Source organism: Rhinolophus sinicus, linkage group LG06 (genome assembly GCF_036562045.2).
Source record: "Rhinolophus sinicus isolate RSC01 linkage group LG06, ASM3656204v1, whole genome shotgun sequence".
Taxonomy (NCBI): domain Eukaryota; kingdom Metazoa; phylum Chordata; class Mammalia; order Chiroptera; family Rhinolophidae; genus Rhinolophus; species Rhinolophus sinicus.
Window position 1 is genome coordinate 107,626,199 of NC_133756.1, and position 20,759 is coordinate 107,646,957.

A 20,759-nucleotide genomic window follows, 5' to 3' on the forward strand; every position below is an offset into this window, starting at 1 on the left:
CACCCTGATATCTCTTCTAAGCTTCTGCTTCCATCAGCTCAGTAGATCATAGACACTTCAAACACAATGCCTTCAACCTGGAACTAGATATCACTTCCATAATATGCGACCCTTTTCTTCCTACAACCTTATATCAGTTAATAGCATGGCCATCAATGTAGTTAGAAGCCTCTCTCATGATTCTTCTGTGTACCTCATAATTTCTTTCAATCCTAGCTCTAAAATGTCTTTACCAGCTGAATGTTTACTTCAATACAGTGACTTTTAGTTTTTGCACTATCATCCCTTGACTATCTGCTTGTCATAGCCATTTTGACCAGTTTATTTACCTCTAGTCTCCACCTGTCAGCCTGACCTCCTTCCTTTATAATCTATCTTCCCCTACCACTAGTCCTGGTCTTGAGACATAGTAGTTCATGGAAAGCCTGAAGTGTAGTTAGGGTGATCAATGCTGGCATTATCATAGAAGACATTCACACACTGGATGAGAAGTCAGCCTAATAATCTCTAAGGCTGAGATGACAGCCAGTTATGTTGTCATTGAGCTTGCTTATTCAAAATGAGATTCCTTTGTCCCACCCCAAAAGTACTGATTCACGATCTCCTGAATTTAGACCCTTGAATTGCACTCTTGGAGGCTCTCCAAATGGTTGTGATGCACATCCGTTTTTGGAAACTCTACGATCTTATCCAATTATAAGATTCAGTGATTATAACACTCTAATCAGAATCCCTATTCCAAGAAAATAGTTACAAAAGTACTTTGTGCAATGGCAGCATCATTAAACTAAACATGAAGCCTTCTGAGTGGTTCACATTAAATGAAAAAAAAAAAATTCACTTGAATGTATAAATTCTGGTAAATTGATGAAAATAATCACATCACATTAGAGGCATGCTTTATGTACATTTCTTCCAACACATATATTAATGGGCTTTTCTTTAGTTTCACACATGATGTTAATGAATTGCACATGAAGCGTTGAAGAAAATATTTGACATAAAAATAGTGGTGAATGTTATCATATGCAAAACATTTAGTCATTAGGGTGTTAATTACATTTCAAGAAAAGCAATTACGATTTAGCAGACTGGCGGTGGGGGTGCAGGGGGGAAGTAAAATGACAGCCCTTAAAGTAAATACATTTTTTTCAGTTGATTTTCTTTAGCTAATGAAAGGACTCCTACTTCAGGTACCACATAACATGTTTCCTGTATCAGTAAGTTACTAAGAATATTAGTAACTCATGACCAACTCGGGAAACAGGCCCCTATACAATTAACTACAGTAGATAATAAATCTTATTTTCTTATCAGTGTTATAAATAAATTGTTATGGAAGAAGTAAAACAGGAATGACTAATCCCTCTTTTCCTGTTGTAAAATTGTCTCTACAACGAACAAATTTGTACATATGAACAAAACCCTGTGGTATACTAATGTCTCAGAGGTTGAATTCCAACATATAAGCAGCACATGTGAGCACAGATGCCTAAAAATATAGATATAGGTATATTCATTAGCAATGAGATATGCATTTATTTATAATTAATGACTTAATGTAAAATGACTGTCTTATATTTAGTCTGGGCTAGCTACACGTTAAAAGCACTTTGTTTCAATATTAAATGCACAGGTTTTTAAAATAAGGATACATTTTCCAAATAAACAATTTTTAAGGTATGCTGAAGATCCTAGGCTAACTCACAAATCCTATTAAACCCATAATGAATTTACCTATAATAATAATTGTACTCTGTGAAACCTGAGATCTTGAAGAAAGAGAATGGCAAGGCAGAAATAAGAAGAAAGAATATTTCCTTTCCTTTTTACAACAGAGCTGTCCTTAGAGGTACTTTGAAGGACAAGAATGTTTTGATATCATTATTTGTTTTGCCTTCCTAACTTCCCAGTAATCATTGATATTCAAAGCCACTTACTTCAACATTCTTAATCATGAGATATGGGAAGTTAATAGGAAAACCTTATACCTGTATCAACTAGAATTTGTTTTGGCTGCATATATCAGGAAAAAAAAGGAACAAAGATTAAACAAGGGAAATGTAATGTCCATAGTCCAGAGCTAGTCAGTGGTTCCATGATTAATAGGGACTCGAGCTCTCTCTTTTTTCTCTTCCAAGACCCAGAACATGCTCTCTGTCCTTAAAGTTACCTTATAGTGTAAGATAACTGCTAGAGCTCTAGCCATCATGTTTATATTCCAGGCAACAGAAGGAAAAAGCAGGTCTCTTCAAGATGAGTCATTTTCCTTTCAGAAATTCTGTGCTTATATCTTATTGGCCAAAACCTAGTCACATGGCAAATCTCACTACAAAGGCTGCTGGAAAATGTAATGTTTTAGCTATATCCTTTACTACCTCAAATGTAATTGGAGATCTGTTGCTGAGGATAAAGGGGAGGATAAATATTTGCAAGCAATTAGTAATCTCTACCACATTCCTCAAATGTTCAATGCTCCAGATTACTTAACACCTTTCCTACAAACTCAATAAAGCTATCTCAATTCTATTTTTTTAAAAAGTCTAACTGACAGGAATGATCCATCTAGAGCAGTGGTTCTCAACTTCAGCTGTACATTTAGAAGCACTTAGAGTATTTTTTTTAAATCCTGATGCCCAGGCCAATTAAATCAGAACTTCTGTCAGTGAGACCCAGGCCACAGTATTTTCCTAAAATATCTGGAGGGATTCCAGTGCACAACCAAGTTTGAGAAACACTGTCCCAAAAAACATTTTAAAAGAAGACACATAAATGATGCCAAATTTGTCACTTTTCTGCTGTGTAATCAAGTGATATTAAAAAAACAAAACAAGAGAAAAACTTGCAAACTTGCAAGCCATGAGTAGAGAATAATTTGCAGAGTATTGGCACTTCCCATCCAGTCCAGCTGTTTGCCTTTGGGGTCAGTTTTCCTCTACTACCCACTCCTTTTTTTAAAAAAAAAAAAAAAAAAAACCACTGTCTTCTCTTCTATAACATTGGGAGCATCTGATTCTCTGAAAATCCTTACTTATCTCTAGTAAATTCAAGGACAGAACAGATGGACCCAGTGTTAGTCATCCTTGGTTACTTTACCTTTCACATACCCCCACATCCATTTAAGCACTCTGTATTGCTTCCAATAACTCTCAAATCTGCCCACACCTTTATCTCATCCAAAATCCACACAGCAACCAAAGGAATGTTTAAAACACACACACAAATCAGACCCTATCATTTCCTCAGTTCTACATAGATCTCGCAAATGACTTCCTATTGATCTAGGACTCTCTGCTCTGTAAGACCCCCTCCTGCCTACCACCCTGCCTTGTCTTATGCCACTCATCACACTGTTGTCAGTGGCTTCCTTTCTTGCCTTCAGTGCCCCCTAGCTCTTTCCTTCCCATTAATCTCTGTTTGCCAAATCTACTCAATCCCCAAACGCAGCCAAACCAATACTTCCAATTGCTAATTCCTGTTGAAGGAAGCCTTTCTGTCTCCCACAGACTGGGTCAGGATCTACGTTATACTTCTGCACCGCCCTTATTACAGTTGTGATTCTTTAGAAGCCTCCCACCCCACCCCTGAGTATATTTTATGAGTGTAGGAAATGTGTTCTTAATCAGTTTGTTTTCAGAAACTAGAACAGATCCTATCACAGGGTATGCATTGATAATATAAAGATAACTATTTTATGAATGAATATATAAAGAAATGAGTAGTATGAAATTAGAAAGGTAGATTGGAGACAAAGCAAGAGTCATAAGCAGCTGCTTGTACCTTAGGCATAAGTGACCCAAATAAACGTTTCTTCCTTCTTTTTCAATATGTGTCTGTGTGTCTTCAGGTTGTGATTTGATTCCAGTAGAGTATCTTCGCTGGGGTGACCCTGAGCCCATTGCAGCTGTGGTGTTTGCCTGCCTGGGCCTACTGGCCACCCTGTTTGTTACCGCGGTCTTCATCATTTACCGTGATACACCAGTAGTCAAGTCGTCCAGCAGGGAACTCTGCTACATTATCCTTGCTGGCATCTGCCTGGGCTACTTATGTACCTTCTGCCTCATTGCAAAGCCCCAACAGATTTATTGCTACCTTCAGAGAATCGGCATTGGTCTCTCTCCAGCCATGAGCTATTCAGCCCTTGTAACCAAGACCAACCGGATTGCAAGGATCCTGGCTGGCAGCAAGAAGAAGATCTGTACCAAAAAGCCCCGATTCATGAGTGCCTGTGCCCAGCTAGTGATTGCTTTCATTCTCATATGCATCCAGTTGGGCATCATCGTCGCCCTCTTTATAATGGAGCCTCCCGATATAATGCACGACTATCCAAGCATTCGGGAAGTCTACCTGATTTGCAATACCACCAACCTCGGAGTGGTCACTCCTCTTGGATACAATGGATTGCTCATTTTGAGCTGTACCTTCTATGCTTTCAAGACCAGAAACGTCCCAGCTAACTTCAATGAGGCCAAGTATATCGCCTTCACCATGTACACCACCTGCATTATATGGCTGGCCTTTGTGCCCATCTACTTTGGCAGCAACTACAAAATCATCACCATGTGCTTCTCAGTCAGCCTGAGCGCCACCGTGGCTCTGGGCTGCATGTTTGTGCCGAAGGTGTACATCATCCTGGCCAAACCCGAGAGGAACGTCCGCAGCGCCTTCACCACATCCACCGTGGTGCGCATGCACGTGGGGGACGGCAAGTCATCCTCCGCCGCCAGCAGATCCAGCAGCCTAGTCAACCTATGGAAGAGGAGAGGCTCCTCTGGGGAAACCCTAAGGTAAAAGCCGTGGGGGCACCGTGGGCACTGGTCCCTATTGCTGAGGCAGTGCCATGTGCTTCCTGGCTCTCTTTTAAATGGAAAGCATCTGAGTGAATGAGACTACGGGAGGCAGGGTGCTGAGCAAGAAGCTTTGGGCATTTTCACGGAGGGCTTGTTGTGGGGTTAATTGCATGTGGACCCAGTGCCTTATTAGGCCAGAGACAAAGAAGTTGAGGTCGCTGATAAAGCAGAGTTACAGCGAAAGGGAAGTGAGGTCAGGAGGGTAGGGAGAGCACAGCTAAGTCAGAGCCAAGGTAAGGCCCTTCCAGGTCCTGAGAGGACAGAGATACATTGTGGACTAAATTCTAATTCACCAGAAAAGAGTAGAGAAAATTAGTGCTAACAAAGGTCCAGATGAGAGCAAAATACCAAGAGCATTATGCATCTGACTGCACTTGCATGTGCCTGAACCTTTTTCAAGCCCACAAGAGCCCTTGATGGCCCATCCCATAGAGAAATGTAGAAAGTATATCTTAGTCCTTAATGGACAACTTGAACTCAGAGAAATGTCTAAGTAGCTGAAAGGAACAAAACAAAATGACTTTGCATATCATCTTCCTAAACAACAGCCAGGTTCCCATTTTCCCTGTTGCACATCCCACCCCATCAAGTTCAGTATCACAGGAGTAGTTATTGGGCAGTTTCCATCTGAAAAGAATCTGAATCCAGCAGCCAATGATTCCCGCCCTCCCCACCCCCACCCATGAGAGACTTCCTTATGTGATAAATGCTCCTTAAGGTACTTCAAAAGGCAATGAGATCATCTTATCAATGGCTTGGGAACAAATTTGGAGGTATTAAAAAGGCTACAAAGGTGGTAGAATTGGGAATAAGGATCTCCTCTCTTTAAGAAGTACATAGCAAAAGAGCTAGTCAGGACATAATCTGCTAAATAAATGGAAGATAAATATCTTTCGAATGGAAGATAAATAGCTAAATAATATTACTTAAACAACTCTCTTACACCATTATTTAGCCTGCATGAAAAGTCTTATTTTTCTATCAGCTCTAATTCTTCAAAAACTGAATGATGGTGACGGTGAACATACTTTCTCTGCTGAGGGTTGAAAAGAACTCACAAAATACTTGGAGTTTATCGACATGGCCCAATTCGTTTGCATTATCACCTTGTAGCCTTGCCACTTTCAATTCTTTTCTAATTCCTGTATGCCTCTCATCTCTTTTCATGGACTTTGTGCCAGATAGTCAACTAAATTGTAAACCTCAGGGAAAACAACCATATCTTCGACTTCTTCAGTAAATCCTGGAGGTGTCATGGTGTATACACAGAAGGCCTTCCATATCTCCAACATGCTGGCGTATTTTCCATCTGCCTTCCTGACTCCTCTTTAAAACATTCTTTATTGGAAATTTCTGCAAGATGAGCCTTTTATTTTGTCTAAGGAAATTTATTTTTTCAAATTTACTTTATTAGCCTTTCTTTCAACTCTTTCTGTAAATTAAATTTTACTTGGCATGCTGATAGATAAAACAAACAGGTTGCTGGAGGAACAGAACTGTGAGTTTGGCCTAAGCTCCCCAAAAACTCAGTTGGGCCAGCTCCTGAGAGAGACAGCATGCAGCGATGGTGAAGAGTACTGGCTTTGTGGCCAGGTTCTCCTGAGTTTGAACACTGGCACTGCCATCTCCTCTCTTTGAGCCTTACTTTCTTCCAAATTGAGATCATATCACCTACCTCATAGGATTGTAAAGAGTGAAAGAAATAATATGGGTAAAGTCCAGGCACACAGTAAATGCTTTATTGAAGGTAGCAGTGTGCAGAGGCCAACAGCACTGGGATTGAATCCTGGCAGCGTCACTTACTAGGTGTGTAACTCTAGGCAAATCACTTAACTTTTCTCTGCCTTGATTTCCTCCTCTGATGAATAGAGATAATTAAATACATACTTCATCCGGTGGTTGTGAGAGTAAATTAGTTAATACGTGTAAAATGTATGCCATATAGTAAACACTTATTAAGTGTTTGTTATTAACCACGTTAACAATTGTCAGTCTTCTTCCACATCTGAAAATCTGTCAGATATGCAACCAGGATGATCTTAATAGCAAAGAAAGCCTCATAAAAGGCAGTACAGATCTATAAACATATGGATTATACAGGCTGGGCTTTCCAAGGCACCCCCGTCTTCGCATTATTCAACTCCTTGACAAACTGTAGAGGATACCCTTTGTCCCAATTTAAGCAGGGTAATCTCCTTGAGATTGAGGGTCTTGTGTATGTTTCTTATCACTGTGCCTCCAGTGCCTGAAAGTACCAAGAAGGGTGCTTGGCAAACAGAAGACACTCAGTGATCATTTGTATATTTGTTGAACGAATGGATTTGGGAAGGTAGTGATGTGGTAAGGATTTTTTCTTTTCTGCAAGTGTGCATACTACTACCCTCTAGTGGTTCTACTTTTATAAAATGAAGCCTACAGTGGTCTGTATTACCAATATCCCCTGCACTCCTGTTTCTGCTAAAGAATCAGGTCATTAATCCCATCCGTTCATCTCATGTTTTGCTATAATTCTAATGTTCCACTAGTAACGTTAGATTACTATTTTCAACTATGTTGTTTTTACTTGAGTAAATCAAAGGGCAATATAAACAATAAAATTGACTGATTGTGCCAATAGAAAACAGAAATGCTCAAGATTTTTGGCAATATTTTAACTTGGTGTCCGTACAAGGGAACGTATGTCTTGAAGACTGAATTCTGTAGTCAGTACATTTGAATATTTGACTATCAAAGGAAGTAAGGAGGGATCTTTGGCAATGGTTGGGTTTTCTATAGGCAATCTTGACAAATCCAGGTCTGTCTATGTGATCATGTAGTTATAGCTGAGGCAGGCTATAGTCAGGTCATGGAGAGATTTCTGTTATGCCATAAGCCAGGATATTCAGGCTGGAACCTGCTTTTGCTATGGAGAAGAAAGCCAGAGAAAACTATTATACCCTTGCATCACTTAGATAACATACCTGCTCCCTCTTTTAAGCAACCATCCTAAGAAATAAATTTGATCCAAACTAAAATGCCTTTCCTCTATGCCTCCCATGAGTTCTCAAATTAAGTACTTCTTCTCTGTGATCCCAAATCAAGGGGATCAGAACACTGACATAGTATTTAGCACATTGTCGAACATAACTGGTTATGTATGGACTTCCCTCCCTTTTTAGTTTATGGTTTTATAAAGACCAGTGTGTGTCATATTGCCTGTCACACTGGGGCTTAGATACTGGCTGAAAAAGAAATTGGGTGCTTCTAACACTTTCACATTTTATTCTAAATTACCTCCATTAGTTATGCTTCTCCAGCTTGAATTCTGTAATATGCCAATGAGCCCATCTATTGGGATTGGAGTGCTGTGTAAATTTGAACAAGGTCCTTCAGTCCATTTCCTCCACTGCAAAATGGCAAATTAAATAAACCCTGTTGTGAGTAGTAAATGAAGTGATACATGTGAAATGCTTAGTATCAGCATACAGGAAGCACTCAATAAGTAGTAGATAAAATTTTTAGAAATGTGTTAGCTGCAAGTAAGATTAAGCCTGATTTTCAGACGCCTTTATGATTTGCTTGGGTTTAATTTTCCTCACGTCACAAGAAATATGCAGGTAGACTGCTCTTGGTATCCTCCCAAAGCTCAGGGATGCCATAGCTAACATCTCTGCCACTCTGGACACCTTTTATTAATGGTTAGTCATGGCTGTCATGGCTCCATACATTGTGTCATTTTATTAGGGACAGCAAAAGTCTTCTCAGAGTCCCATAAAGATTGCCTTTGTGTCTCATTCGCCAAAATTGTCTCATATAGCTATCCCTAGCTGCATGAGTATAAGAAAGTGTGCATTTAGCTTTTGTAATGTGCATAATGGAAACCAGAAGGCAGAAAGGGGTGGTGTCAAGTGTGTATTGGATAAACCAATAAATAGTGTCTACCGTGGAAAGCGGCAGTGCCTAGCAGTAGTCATGGTAATAGTAATAGAATTGTCTAGTGGTCACAGAATACTGAAGGTGGAAGCAATAATCATTCCCATTTTTCAGAGATAGAATTTGAGATGCAGCATGGTTAGACTTGCCCATAGTCTCATGACTAGTACGTTATAAAGCAGTTTTTAAATCAGATCTTAACTTTGGGCGATTTGAGCTAAGTATTTCCAAGAATGTATTCTTCAGAAAGCTAGTCTCCAAATTGCTCCATGAAAAAAAAAGTTATTTTGTCAAACAAGTTTGAAAAAACTCTGACTACTCTATCCTTTTATTGGAGATAAACACTGAGAAGTCTTGCAGTATAAAAGACAATCATTCCTCTGTTCATTTTTTTCAATCTTTCCTCAAACTTTTTGAACACAGGACTATTTTTTCAAGTAACTCTCTTGACATTCTGGAGAATTGATACTACTGTATTTCACCAAAAATAAGACCCAGTCGGACAATCAGCTCTAGTGTGTCTTTTGGAGCAAAAATTAATACAAGACCCGGTCTTTTCACTATAATATAAGACTGGGTCTTTAATATAATATAATGCAATTAATATAATATAATATAATATAATATAATATAATATAATATAATATAATATAACATAACATAATGTAATACTGGGTCTTATATTAATTTTTGCTCCACAAGACACATTAGAGCTGATCGTCTGGCTAGGTCTTATTTTCGGGGAAACAGGGCACAAAGGGGACTCACTTTACAAAACACCATCACAGTCAAAAAAGAAGACATGTTTCTGAGGTCAGAAGAGTAAATCATATCATCAATTAGAAGGGTACCAGAAAGAGGCAATTTCAACTTCCGGTCATGGAGAGAGATCACTTTTGTTTTCTGAACACCTAAGGGAAGAATAGAGCTACTTCTAATAGAGCTAGCAGTTTTCTGGAAACTTAAAGAGGCTCAACCTAGAACACAAAAAGAAAAGTACCCAGAGTCAGTCATTCAGTTCACTGAAATAGCAAGGGGAGATTTTTATTTAAAAGAGAGTGAGTCACTATAGATTTTTTTATATAGAAACGTACTATTTATGCCGTCAATGTATAGAGGTCCCTGTGATTAACATTTTGGTTCTAAACACTGATTTCTAGCACAACACAGTGAAGCATCAAATCACTGTCAAGCAAATAATGCCAGGCTTCTATTTAAGGCCTTCACTTCAGTTGCAAATTGACAAATGAACACAAAATCAGTTCTGACCTAAATAAAGCATTGAACATGACGAGTCTAAAGTTCTGGCTCTACAAGAGTAAGAATTTCCAGGATCATGGTGCTGAGGTTCTAAGATGCAGTGAGCTTTTCATTTCTAAATTCATGACAGAGGCCTATATACGAGGTGTGCTAAAAAATTACAGTGAATGTTTTAAAAAAATGTATTACAGTAAAAGACACATTTCCGTTAGTCCCCCTCAACCCCCCCCCCCACTTCAAACACACTTATCCCATAGTTCTTGCCACTTTCTGAAGCTGTTCTGGAAGTCCTCTTTTGTCAGTGTCTGTAGTTGGTATAAGGGAAAGGATTCTAAGGCTGGAAGCCTTCATTGCCATTAGAATAAAGACACATTCCTTTAGGGGACTGTCCCTTCCATTTGCCACTGCAGATCCACAACCATCTCTTCTTTATCCACCCAGTGCCCTGGGAGACAAGACTCATGGGCTGCAGCAGTGGGCTCCTTTGCCTTTGGATGCAATAGGATTCAGGCAGTGGGAGGCACCAGCCAGAAGGTGGAGGGAGGCGAGTGAGGTCAGGTTATTTGTTCCTCTGGTGGTGGGCTTCCTTTCTGCGGGGTTATTTTGAACTGGCTGCATCCTTTCCCAAGACTCCTGTCCTCTTTCCACAGCCCTTGCTATCCCTGGGTCTCTGTAAGGTCACTGCTCCCTCCCCTTGCTCCTTCACTTCAGGGCTGGTAACTACGTCCCACTGTTACTACTGCATTTCCCCAAAAATAAGACCTAACCAGAAAATAAGGCCTCGCATGATTTTTCAGGATGACATCCCCTGAGCATAAGACCCAATGCGTCTTTTTGAGCAAACCATAACAGAAGCAATGTGTGACACAGAACCCTTCCATTGTGATAAAAAAATATGGTGAATGCTGCTGCCAAGTGCAATCCAATGGAAAGCAGATCTTCTATATGCGAAGCAGCATGTTAGTAACAGTGTGTGACAAGTTTCAACTTGTTCTGTGCAGTCAGTGGGGTGTGAGCTACGGTTGAGAGTAGGTATGTTTTGAAGTGTGCCATAAATCATTCTCCATCATGACAACACTCCTTGTCACACATTGTTTCTGCTATGTGGCAGTGTCTGTCAAATAAACACATTGTGGTGTGTCCTCATTCACTTTATTCACTGGATCTAGTGCCATGTGACTTCTGGCTCTTCCCCAAAGTCAAAATGATTCAGGACATCGAGGAAGACATGACAGCACAACTAAAGATACTCACGAAAGAGGACTTCCAGAACTGCTTCAGATAGTGGCAAGAATGATGGGATAAGGGTGTTTGAAGTGAGTGGGAGTATTTTGAGGGGGATTAATGGTAATGTGTCTTTTATTGTAATTTTTTTTTCCCATTTAAACACTCCCTGTATTGTTTGATCACACATCTTAGCTCTCGATCATACATTTTCTCAGAAGGTAAAGCCCTCTCTGGGGAATCTAGTGGCAGAAACATTAATGGTGCTTCCACCTTAATTTTTGAAACTACCATTTGCCACTTTTGTTTTAATTAACTAATTAACTTTGCTTTAATTAACATGTTATGAGGGCCCACTTAGGCTGTCTGCTGAAGCAACTGCTAGTCCTTTCACAACCATTGCCCAAATTACAATTTACCTGGAAAATTGGTTCTCTTGTGTGAATTCCAATATAACCCAACTATTATCAGAGCTTTGACAATTTCCAATTGTTTAGATTTCATTAAGGGGTTATTAGCCTGTGTGAAGTGATGTTCATGCTATTTCTCCCTCCTTAGAATTTTCTGCCTATTCCTGCTGTCTCACCAGATGCTTTCTACCTTCCAAGTCCCAGGTTCTTTATGAAACCCTAACAGATTAAGCCATCTCACCAACTTTCCCTCATCTGGACTCAGAACATTTATTATGTATAGCATACATTTAGTACACATTCCTCACATGTTCTTCATTTATTATTTATTCACAAGCATTTACTGAGAACTGAGCATTGCCAGGCACTGTGCTCAGCCCTGGGGATGTAGAGGTTATATATATATATATATATATATATATATATATATATTATATATATTAGTCATGTCTATCTAATATATATATATATATATATATATATATATATATATATATATATATATATATATATATATAACCTCTACACATATATATTAGATAGACATGACTATCTAATACTGTTGTAAAGTATTCATATCTCCCTTGATGTTTAGCACAGCGTCTGACATATTGCAACACTGAGTGGTAGATGGATTATGAATCCAGTGGGCAGCAGCTCTTAGGGATCACACTACCATCACAATGAGAAGACGACTCACTCACTTCGTTGACTTGATTGCCCAGATTTTATCTGATAATGACAATCCCCAAGATCATGGGGATCTAATGATAACTACAAAACAGTCTTTGAGGAGCTCTCAGTGTCCCAAAACAGAACTGGAAACAGATAAGCTCGATAAAGTAATACAGTACCATGGCGGGGGTCTACAGAGCAACAGAGGGGTCTAAAAGTAGAAACAGTAAATTCTACATGTTGGGAATTAGAAAAACCTTCCACAGGAACCAGTTCAAACAAGAGAAACTATGTAAATACTTTAATCCCCGCTTAGACGTCTTCGGGGTTCTCAGCTGGCTAGGATAGGATAGAGCCAAACTTTCTTTGCCTGGCATGAAAGGCCCATGGTGGTATGAATCCTTCCCCTATGGCCAGCTTGGCATTTAGTCACTTCCTGACTTTCCATATTGACCCACTCACAATTTTCTTGCTCTTAGGCCTCTATGAAGGCATCTGTTTTGGTATAAAATACACCTGCCCCATCCACCTTCAAGTCTCACTTGGCCAACTCATACTCATCTTCCCTTCTCCTGGAAAGCCTGTTCTCACCTCTCCGACTTCATTAGATCCCCCTCCTTATGATCCAAATGAACCCTGTGCTCCTCCCTATAGAGCATTTATCATCCTGTGGTACAGTTACCTGTTTATGTGTAAGGTTCCCTTACACACATGCATGCATATACACACACTCACGCACACCATACTGTGAACTTATTAAGCACAGAGACCATGTCTTATTCATTTTCTGTGTCCCTGGCACATAGCTTCCTGTCAGGCACGTAGTGAACACTCAGAAATGTTCGTTAAGTAAATAATGGGTGGGTGGGTGGATGAATGGATGGATGGATGGATGGATGGATGGATGGATAGATGGATGGATGATGATATTTGAGCTACATTGGCATCTGCCAGGGAACGTTCAAGGACTGAGTATAGTGAATAACTAATTATATTTATTGAGCACTTGCTATGGGCCTGGCACTTCTCTAAGCCACTTACATATTAATTATTTTAGTCCTCAAAACAGTCCTCATTTTACATATGAGGAAACTGAGACAAAAGCGGAGGCTAATTTACTGGATCAAGCCCATACAGAGAATAAGTAGAAGGGGCAGATTATAAAAATCAGGCTGTTTTCGGAGCCCATGCAGGTAAACATTAAACGGTGTTCCCCATTCTGGCTCTTACTATACTGTAGCCTGAACTGAGAAAAACTGGGATTGAATGGGTGTGCCGTGAATTTCCCTGAAACTCCCCCAAGGAGTTTTCCTGAAAACTGCTCCATGGATCTGTATTGCATCATATTTCCTTCATGTGGCCACACCTTCAACTGAGCCTGGTTTTATTTGCTTTTTTTTTTCCTGCATGAATGGAATACACAGAAGCCTCTGATACAAAATTTGAACTTTAAAGACTGCCTGAGATTTTTTTTAGTGGCTATTTTTAAATATCATTGTAGATTTTGTTTGTAAGGAAAAAGTCTGACTGACTAATTTTTGCTACTTAAAATATTTATTATACTTAATAACCATTGTATTGTAACTAGGAATTATGAGGATTTGCACTATTTTCCTGTATAATTCTACATCTTTTTTTTTTTTTGATATGCCTAATCTCATATAAAAGCTCATGAAATAGCAAGGAATCCTGATTTTCCCCACCTTGGTCCAGTCCAATTTAATTCCAACCAGTGTTTTTAAAGTAATCATTATATACTGGATACACTGCTGATTTCTAGGAGTATAAAGATAAATGAAACACAAAACCTACCCTTAGGGGCAGCTCACAGAGTGGTGGAGAAGACAAAACATACAAATCATTGACTCTTGTCGTGTGTGAAGTAATAAAGGAGAGAATGCACGGACAAGTCAGAGGTCACTAAAAAAGCTATTTTGTCCAATCTGGAGGCTCCGCAAAGGCTTACTGGAAGGGTGACACCTAGGTTGACCCCAAAGGATTATGAAGTGAGCTAGGTCAAAACCATGGGTGGATAACTGTGTTCTGGGGAAAACAGTAACAAGAGCCAAGAGATATTAAACAACATAGTGCATGCAGGAAATTATAGCATGTAAAATGTGTGTCCACAGGTGACAGGAAACAGGCTGTGGAAGCTGATAGGGAAGAGGTTTAGCCTGAGGATCTGTCAGCCCACCACCTTCCATCTCCCTGGATTTCCTTTCAGTAGCCACTTCTCTCTGTGTAACCACCCCCCCCCATTAGACATTCAATTTCCTTATACTCATAGCCACCTCCCAACACCAACTTGATGCCTCCCACCAATCCCCAACCAAAACTTTATGTCTTCACCCTTTCTCTCTGCTAGAGAATAGATAAATTAATTTGTGCTATTACAATAATGATTATTAGTGACTGGCTTCATCCTTTATGCAGTAAACTCTTATCCGGCAACTATTTTATTATAGAGACTGTGCTAAGTACTTTCATATGTGTGTACAAGACATGATGAAAAACTATGGTGAATGTTTAAATTAAATATATATATCTATTACAGTAAAAGATACATTGCCATTAGTCCCCCTCAAAATACTCCCCTTCGCCTCAAAGACACTTATCCCATCGTTCTTGCCACTTTCTGAAGCAGTTCTGGAAGTCCTTTTTTGTGAGTGTCGTTAAGAGCATTTAAAAAATGTTGTGTGTAGAAAACGGCCTGAGAAATGGACAAAAGGTTTCATCCACCATCATGACAATGCGCCATGTCACACATCGCTTCTGGTACAGCAATTTCTGTCAAATAAAAACATTACAGTGTGTCCTCGTCCACCTTAGTCACTGGATCTGGCACCGTGCAACGTCTGGCTCTTCCCCAAAATCAAAACGACCATGAAAGGTAAACGTTTTGATTCAATTCAGGACATCGAGGCAGCCATGACAGTGCAACTAAAGAAGACACTCATGAAAGAGGACTTCCAGAACTGCTTCAGACAGTGACAGGAATGATGGGATAGGTGTGTTTGAAGTGAGGGGGAGTATTTTGAGGGAGATTAATGGCAATGTGTCTTTTACTGTAGTAATTTTTTTATTTAAACAGTCACCGTATTTGTTGATCACACCTCATATATATAATCTCATTGGATCTTCACATAATATTTTATAACAAGGAAGTAGTACCTCCATCCCCAGATAAGAATAATAACTGAGGTATGTAATAAAGCCCTTTATTTGATGCTTATTTAATAAGTGGTAGAACCAAACTTTGGAATTCAAACCCAAGTCTATATCTCTTCAAAGCACTTTTCCATTCTGATATTGCCTTTCTGACAGATTCATTTTCTCAACCATGTATCTCATTTTGTTACTGTTGTTCATAAACAAGGTCACTGTGAATGTATTTCTGCCACATAAAATATTCATATTTTGATTCTGATTTTCACTCCAGTGAAATAACCCTCAAGGTGACATTTTTTTCTTTTTCTTTTTTTTTTTTGGTATAGCGGCAGATCAGTCAAGGTGACATCATGGAAGACGGTAGCCTGTTGGTGCTTCTCATGTTATAACTTGACAAAAGTAGTGTGGTGGAGGGAAGTAAGCCTTTTCAGCAAAGGCATGGATTCCAATCCTGACTCTGCTACTTACAAGCAGGAGCCTTAAGCAAAGCACTTAACTCTCAGAGCCTCTGGAAAATGAGGACGGGATAATATTCATCACATTCTGTGTTATGTTCACAGAGTATGTCCCAAAGTCTATGTTCATAAAATGGGAGTTTCCGTTTTTCTAATCATGGAATCAACTCAGTTCATGTCTACCCAAACTAGAGCCCTACTGACATAATATAAAGACATAATATACTGAAATGGGAATACTTGACTCTGGGAATCTGGCCTGAATTACTAGTAAATACTGCTATATGCTGGGGCCCGACTGCCCTCCAAATTTGCATTCTATTCTTAGGTGGTAGGTTAAGAAGTTTCTGTTGAAGTGCTTTTTTTGAAGTCAGGATTTCCACAGAGTTTGAAGTTGATTTGTAGGTGTTAGCCATTTTTCTCATTCACCTTGCTTGGCAGTGCACTTATATTTCATGAAAGAAAATAAAAAATTGACTTTTCACTTGGCCTAGGACATATGGATCCATTTTACCTAACGTTCAGAAACTAAATAACAAATCACAGTGGTAAATTTTATACATAACATAATATCAAGCTCTCTTGGTGAGGCAAATGTGTGCTCACGTTGTTCACTTATGTTTAGCCAAAAAACAAAAACAAACAAACAAACAAACAGTTGAAGGAAATAGTCACAACAGCCCTCATGGCACCAGCCTGCTACCCAGTCTTGTTCTCAGGCATCACGACAGCACATGCCACATGATAGGAGCTGCCAGAGAACTTGACTCTCCCTCTGCTGAGTTAAAATGACACCAACAAAAATGCCAATCCATAATACTGTTTTCTCTAATTTGTTATTCACATGGCTTTTTTAGCTAGGGAAAGAAGTAGAGACCATGACTTGGTAAGCGAACATAGATCTGTCACTGACCGTGTTCATCCAAAACAAATAATAACTGGAAAGGAAAGCCTGGTGAACCTTATGAAGCTCCCAGGGAAGAAAAGGATAATTACAATCAGCATTTGTTAAACAAGTCCCAGTCATGGGGGAGGCACTGTACTATGTATATTACATATTAGCATCTTATGGAATAAAGCTCCCTAACCCATCTGGAGCTCAAATAAGTTACCCTATCCTGCCCACAACACTCCCTGAAAAACATAGGCTATCTTGGCTCAGGCTGAGGGAAAGGAGACTGGGTCTTCTCCACACAAAGCTCTAATGAGGTTCCATGACATTCTACAAGATTTTACTCTGGTCCTCTCTGTCTCTGTGATCACTGAGGGCAGAAACATTTTCATACTTATCTCTAGGCTGGCTCTGAGCAGCTCAGTAAACGGTTCTTGTGGCAGTGCAGGAGGTAAAAAGGAAATCAAGCCCAGGTGAGCCCTCCTACGTAGGCTCCTCCAAGGACGAAAGGCTCCCGCTGTGCTACACCAGCCATCTTAACTTTCCCCTATGCTATCTCTTGGTCACGTCACTCTGGATCCCACCAGTGTCTTTGTCAGAAGCTGAACAGAGCAGGGCCCGTTGATGAGAGTCAGGCCTACCAGGCAGTGTGTCCTGACTCAGGCAGACACATTATGACATTGCAAAAAAAAAAAGTCACAGCAGGAGCATCTGAGGGAAATGAAAGGGAACTTGAGTTCAGAGTAAACTGTGGACACCTCTTTCAGGGACTTTCCGGCCACTGGATACAGCCAGTGTGCAGCCCATTGCCGAAAAAATGATCAGGGCAAAAGTAGGCCTTTCCCCTCCGTGCACAGAGCAAGTGCCTGCCAAGACAGGAAGAAAAAAAAAAGAGAGAGAACCAAATGTTCTAGCCCAAATGGACTAGCAAGCACTTTTCCCTTTCATTGGTTAACTCCCCAATAAAAATAAAAGAAAAAATTGATTTTGACATCCACTCACAACAGAATTCTAACTTTAGGATTGACTTGTTTTAATCCAAAAGATGTTTGAAATTTTCTGATGGTACTTTAGAAAAATTGAGCAAATTGATTTCAGTGAGAACTTATGAAAACACATTAGCAGAATTCTAATGTGCTGAACTGGAGCTGAGCAGATGCAGACTTCTGCTGTCCTGCCCATCTTTTTCACCTTCAAACTCCAAATCCCTGCGTCAAAGCACATGTTATCTAATTTCCCCTTGAACATTTCCAGAGGCTTTGTTTAATTCTGTGTTTCCCCGAAAATAAGACCTAGCCGGATCATTAGCTTTAATGCATCTTTGGAGCAAAAATTAATATAAGACACGGTATTATATTATATTATATCATATTATATTATAATTGATATAAAACCTGGTCTTATATTGGAGTAAAATAAGACCATGTCTTATATTAATTTTTGCTCCAAAAGATGCATTAGAGCTGATGATCTAGCTAGGTCTTATTCTGGGGGAAACACGGTTGTATTCACAGTGCAGACACTGCTTTGTGACTGCATCTCCAGGGAGAATAGTGCCAGACAGAGAGCAAGTTGTGGGCTGAACGGAGCAGACAGCCTTTAAACTCCAGGGCATTTCTAACTATCCTTCGTGATGCTTGTGAAGGACCAGCTTCTATGTGTCAACTGTTCACAGACTCTCCCCTTCCTTTCTCTTTTGCTTGCCCCCACAGCCCTCATCCCCACCCCCAGCAGTCAGTGGACTAGGCTCCTCTCCTGGCCACTAGGTGGCAGGCCGGGTTCTCTGGGCAGCTCCAGTGGGAGAGAGCATTTCTGCACAAGATACCCTCAGCTCGTGTAGCAATGATAGAGGCTGCCACAGTGGGCTTGTACAGAAAGCCTGTCGCAAGCAGCTGGAGGCTAACTTTTGCAGAAGCAGTACTAACAATACATGCACTGATTCCCGGATATAACAAGTGAAGAAGATTCCTAATACAAACTTGTTGGTTTTCTCGTCATCACTGATACATTTCCATACCTATAAAAATGGTGTGACATATAAAAGATAGAAAAAAATAAAAACACATTATTTCACAGAACATTGAGGTTAGATTTTTAGAAGATACATATTATTCTCACACATCATAGAGGAGCTTCGCCTAAATACTCTCCTATCACTCACTTGGCCACCAGAAATGCCTTTCAAATTTGATAGATCATGCTTCCAGTGTTTATTCTCCATGAATCAAAGTGACTACCATTAAGATTTCCCATATATTGGGGATGCAGTCTGTGCCCAAGCATACTATTTATTTAATCCAATTTTTTTCTTACAACAATCCTCAGAAGTTTTGTTACGCCCATTATACTGATAAAAATACTAAAGGTTGGAGACAGGAAGACACTTGCCCAAAGTGGCGAGTGGCTAAATCAGGGTTTGAACTCAACTGTTGCACTTATGAAGTTTAGCCCTAAAATGTACTACGTTTAAGGCTTTCTCTAAAGTGTGATCTTCTGAATGGGAAGCCAATCTGCTCTGTCACATGTTTAGTCACACCATTTCTGGAGGGGAACAAAGCATGGTGAAGAGTCAGGGAGGCTTTTAGGTCAGTGAAAACAAATGAGTCAGAGTCTGCAGCATTTTCCACCTGAGTGTTCCATGCAAGGAAGACAGGGTTGGGGTCTTTTAGTGGGAGGTGGATGAGAAAGGAAACTGGGATGGAGACAGACAGTCGCTGCTACTGGATTTAAAATCAAGCCTTTAGGCACTCTAGCCAAACGTTTCAACAGGCAGAACCTACAGAAGAGAAGGCAGAGTAGAAAGAGGATGATCAGAATGATGATGTTGATGATGATATCTAACTTTTATCAAACATTTATAATGTGACAGGCACTATTGTCTGTGCCTCATAAACATTCATGAAATCTTTCAACAACCCTATGCGGAAGGTAACATTAATATCCCATTTTATCAAGGAGGGAATGAGACACAGTGAGGTTAAGCAAATTGCCCAAGGACAGATAGCTGGAAAGGATTGGATCTTGAATTCTAATCCAAGCAGTTTGGCTCTAGAGTCAATGGCCTTAGCTGCCAGAAAGTATAAACACTAAGACTATTTGAATGGGTAGTAAAGAGTATGAAGGACTCAACAAAAGGTCAGGATTGAGAAAGACATTTGAGAAAGTGTCATCATTGCTGAAATTTGATTTAGGTTGGATATCCTCCTATGTAACCCCCTTGACAAACTAGATGATTATCCACTGCCCCGTTTTCTTTTGTTAACCCTTTCCCTTACCACTTGCTTTTCTGTGAAACTTTAAGTTGCTGTCTAGAGTACTCTGCTAAGTTATAATCTTGTTGGAGCCCAGAGCCAATCTGGTTTCATCATCAAAGCAAGGACATTTCAGTTTCTTGGCTGAGATGTCTGCATAACAGACAGCAGGCAGCACTGACTTGAACTAAATTGGTACAAACAATGAGATATGCTTCCTAATGGCAGACTCAGATTAAGTACATGGTTTCATTTTTATCAGTCATGATTTTTTGTGTGATTTATTTCATTTCCTTTCTTCAATTGAAGACTATTTCTAAAGTTGTTGATTTAAAGTATATGAGACGTTGGAAGTTATCTTTTAAAAGTGGTCGGGCAGAGTTGAAATGCACCAGATATTTCTTAAGCACCGACTTCATGCAAGTATTTAAGTCAATTTTTAGAATTAAGTATGTTATACATCCTGGATAATTTTAACATATAAGACAGATCATTAGAGGGAAATATTATTTTGACCAAGAAATCAAATAATGATTTCCTCATCACTTCTCTAGACTTTGTCATTGATGCCTCTTCTTCCTCTTACCTTTCCTCTCTGTATAAAAGCTACATTTTCAACCTAGTTACCCAATCCTAAGTCATCCATGACTCTTCACTTTCCT

At 39.7% G+C, this 20,759-nt stretch overlaps 1 protein-coding gene across 6 annotated transcripts in view; it reads left to right on the plus strand.

Annotated features, from left to right (window-relative positions):
- Positions 1-20,759, plus strand: part of GRM5 (glutamate metabotropic receptor 5) — a 456,294-nt gene that overhangs the window by 391,726 nt on the left and 43,809 nt on the right. For all 6 annotated transcript variants that reach the window (XR_012497441.1, XR_012497444.1, XR_012497443.1 and 3 more), the window contains exon 8: positions 3,848-4,787. Coding sequence is in view for 2 of the 6 variants with exons in the window: in XM_074335624.1 (XP_074191725.1) it covers positions 3,848-4,787 (940 nt within the window). In the remaining 4 variants the exon portion in view is untranslated. The remainder of the gene's footprint in view (positions 1-3,847; positions 4,788-20,759) is intronic.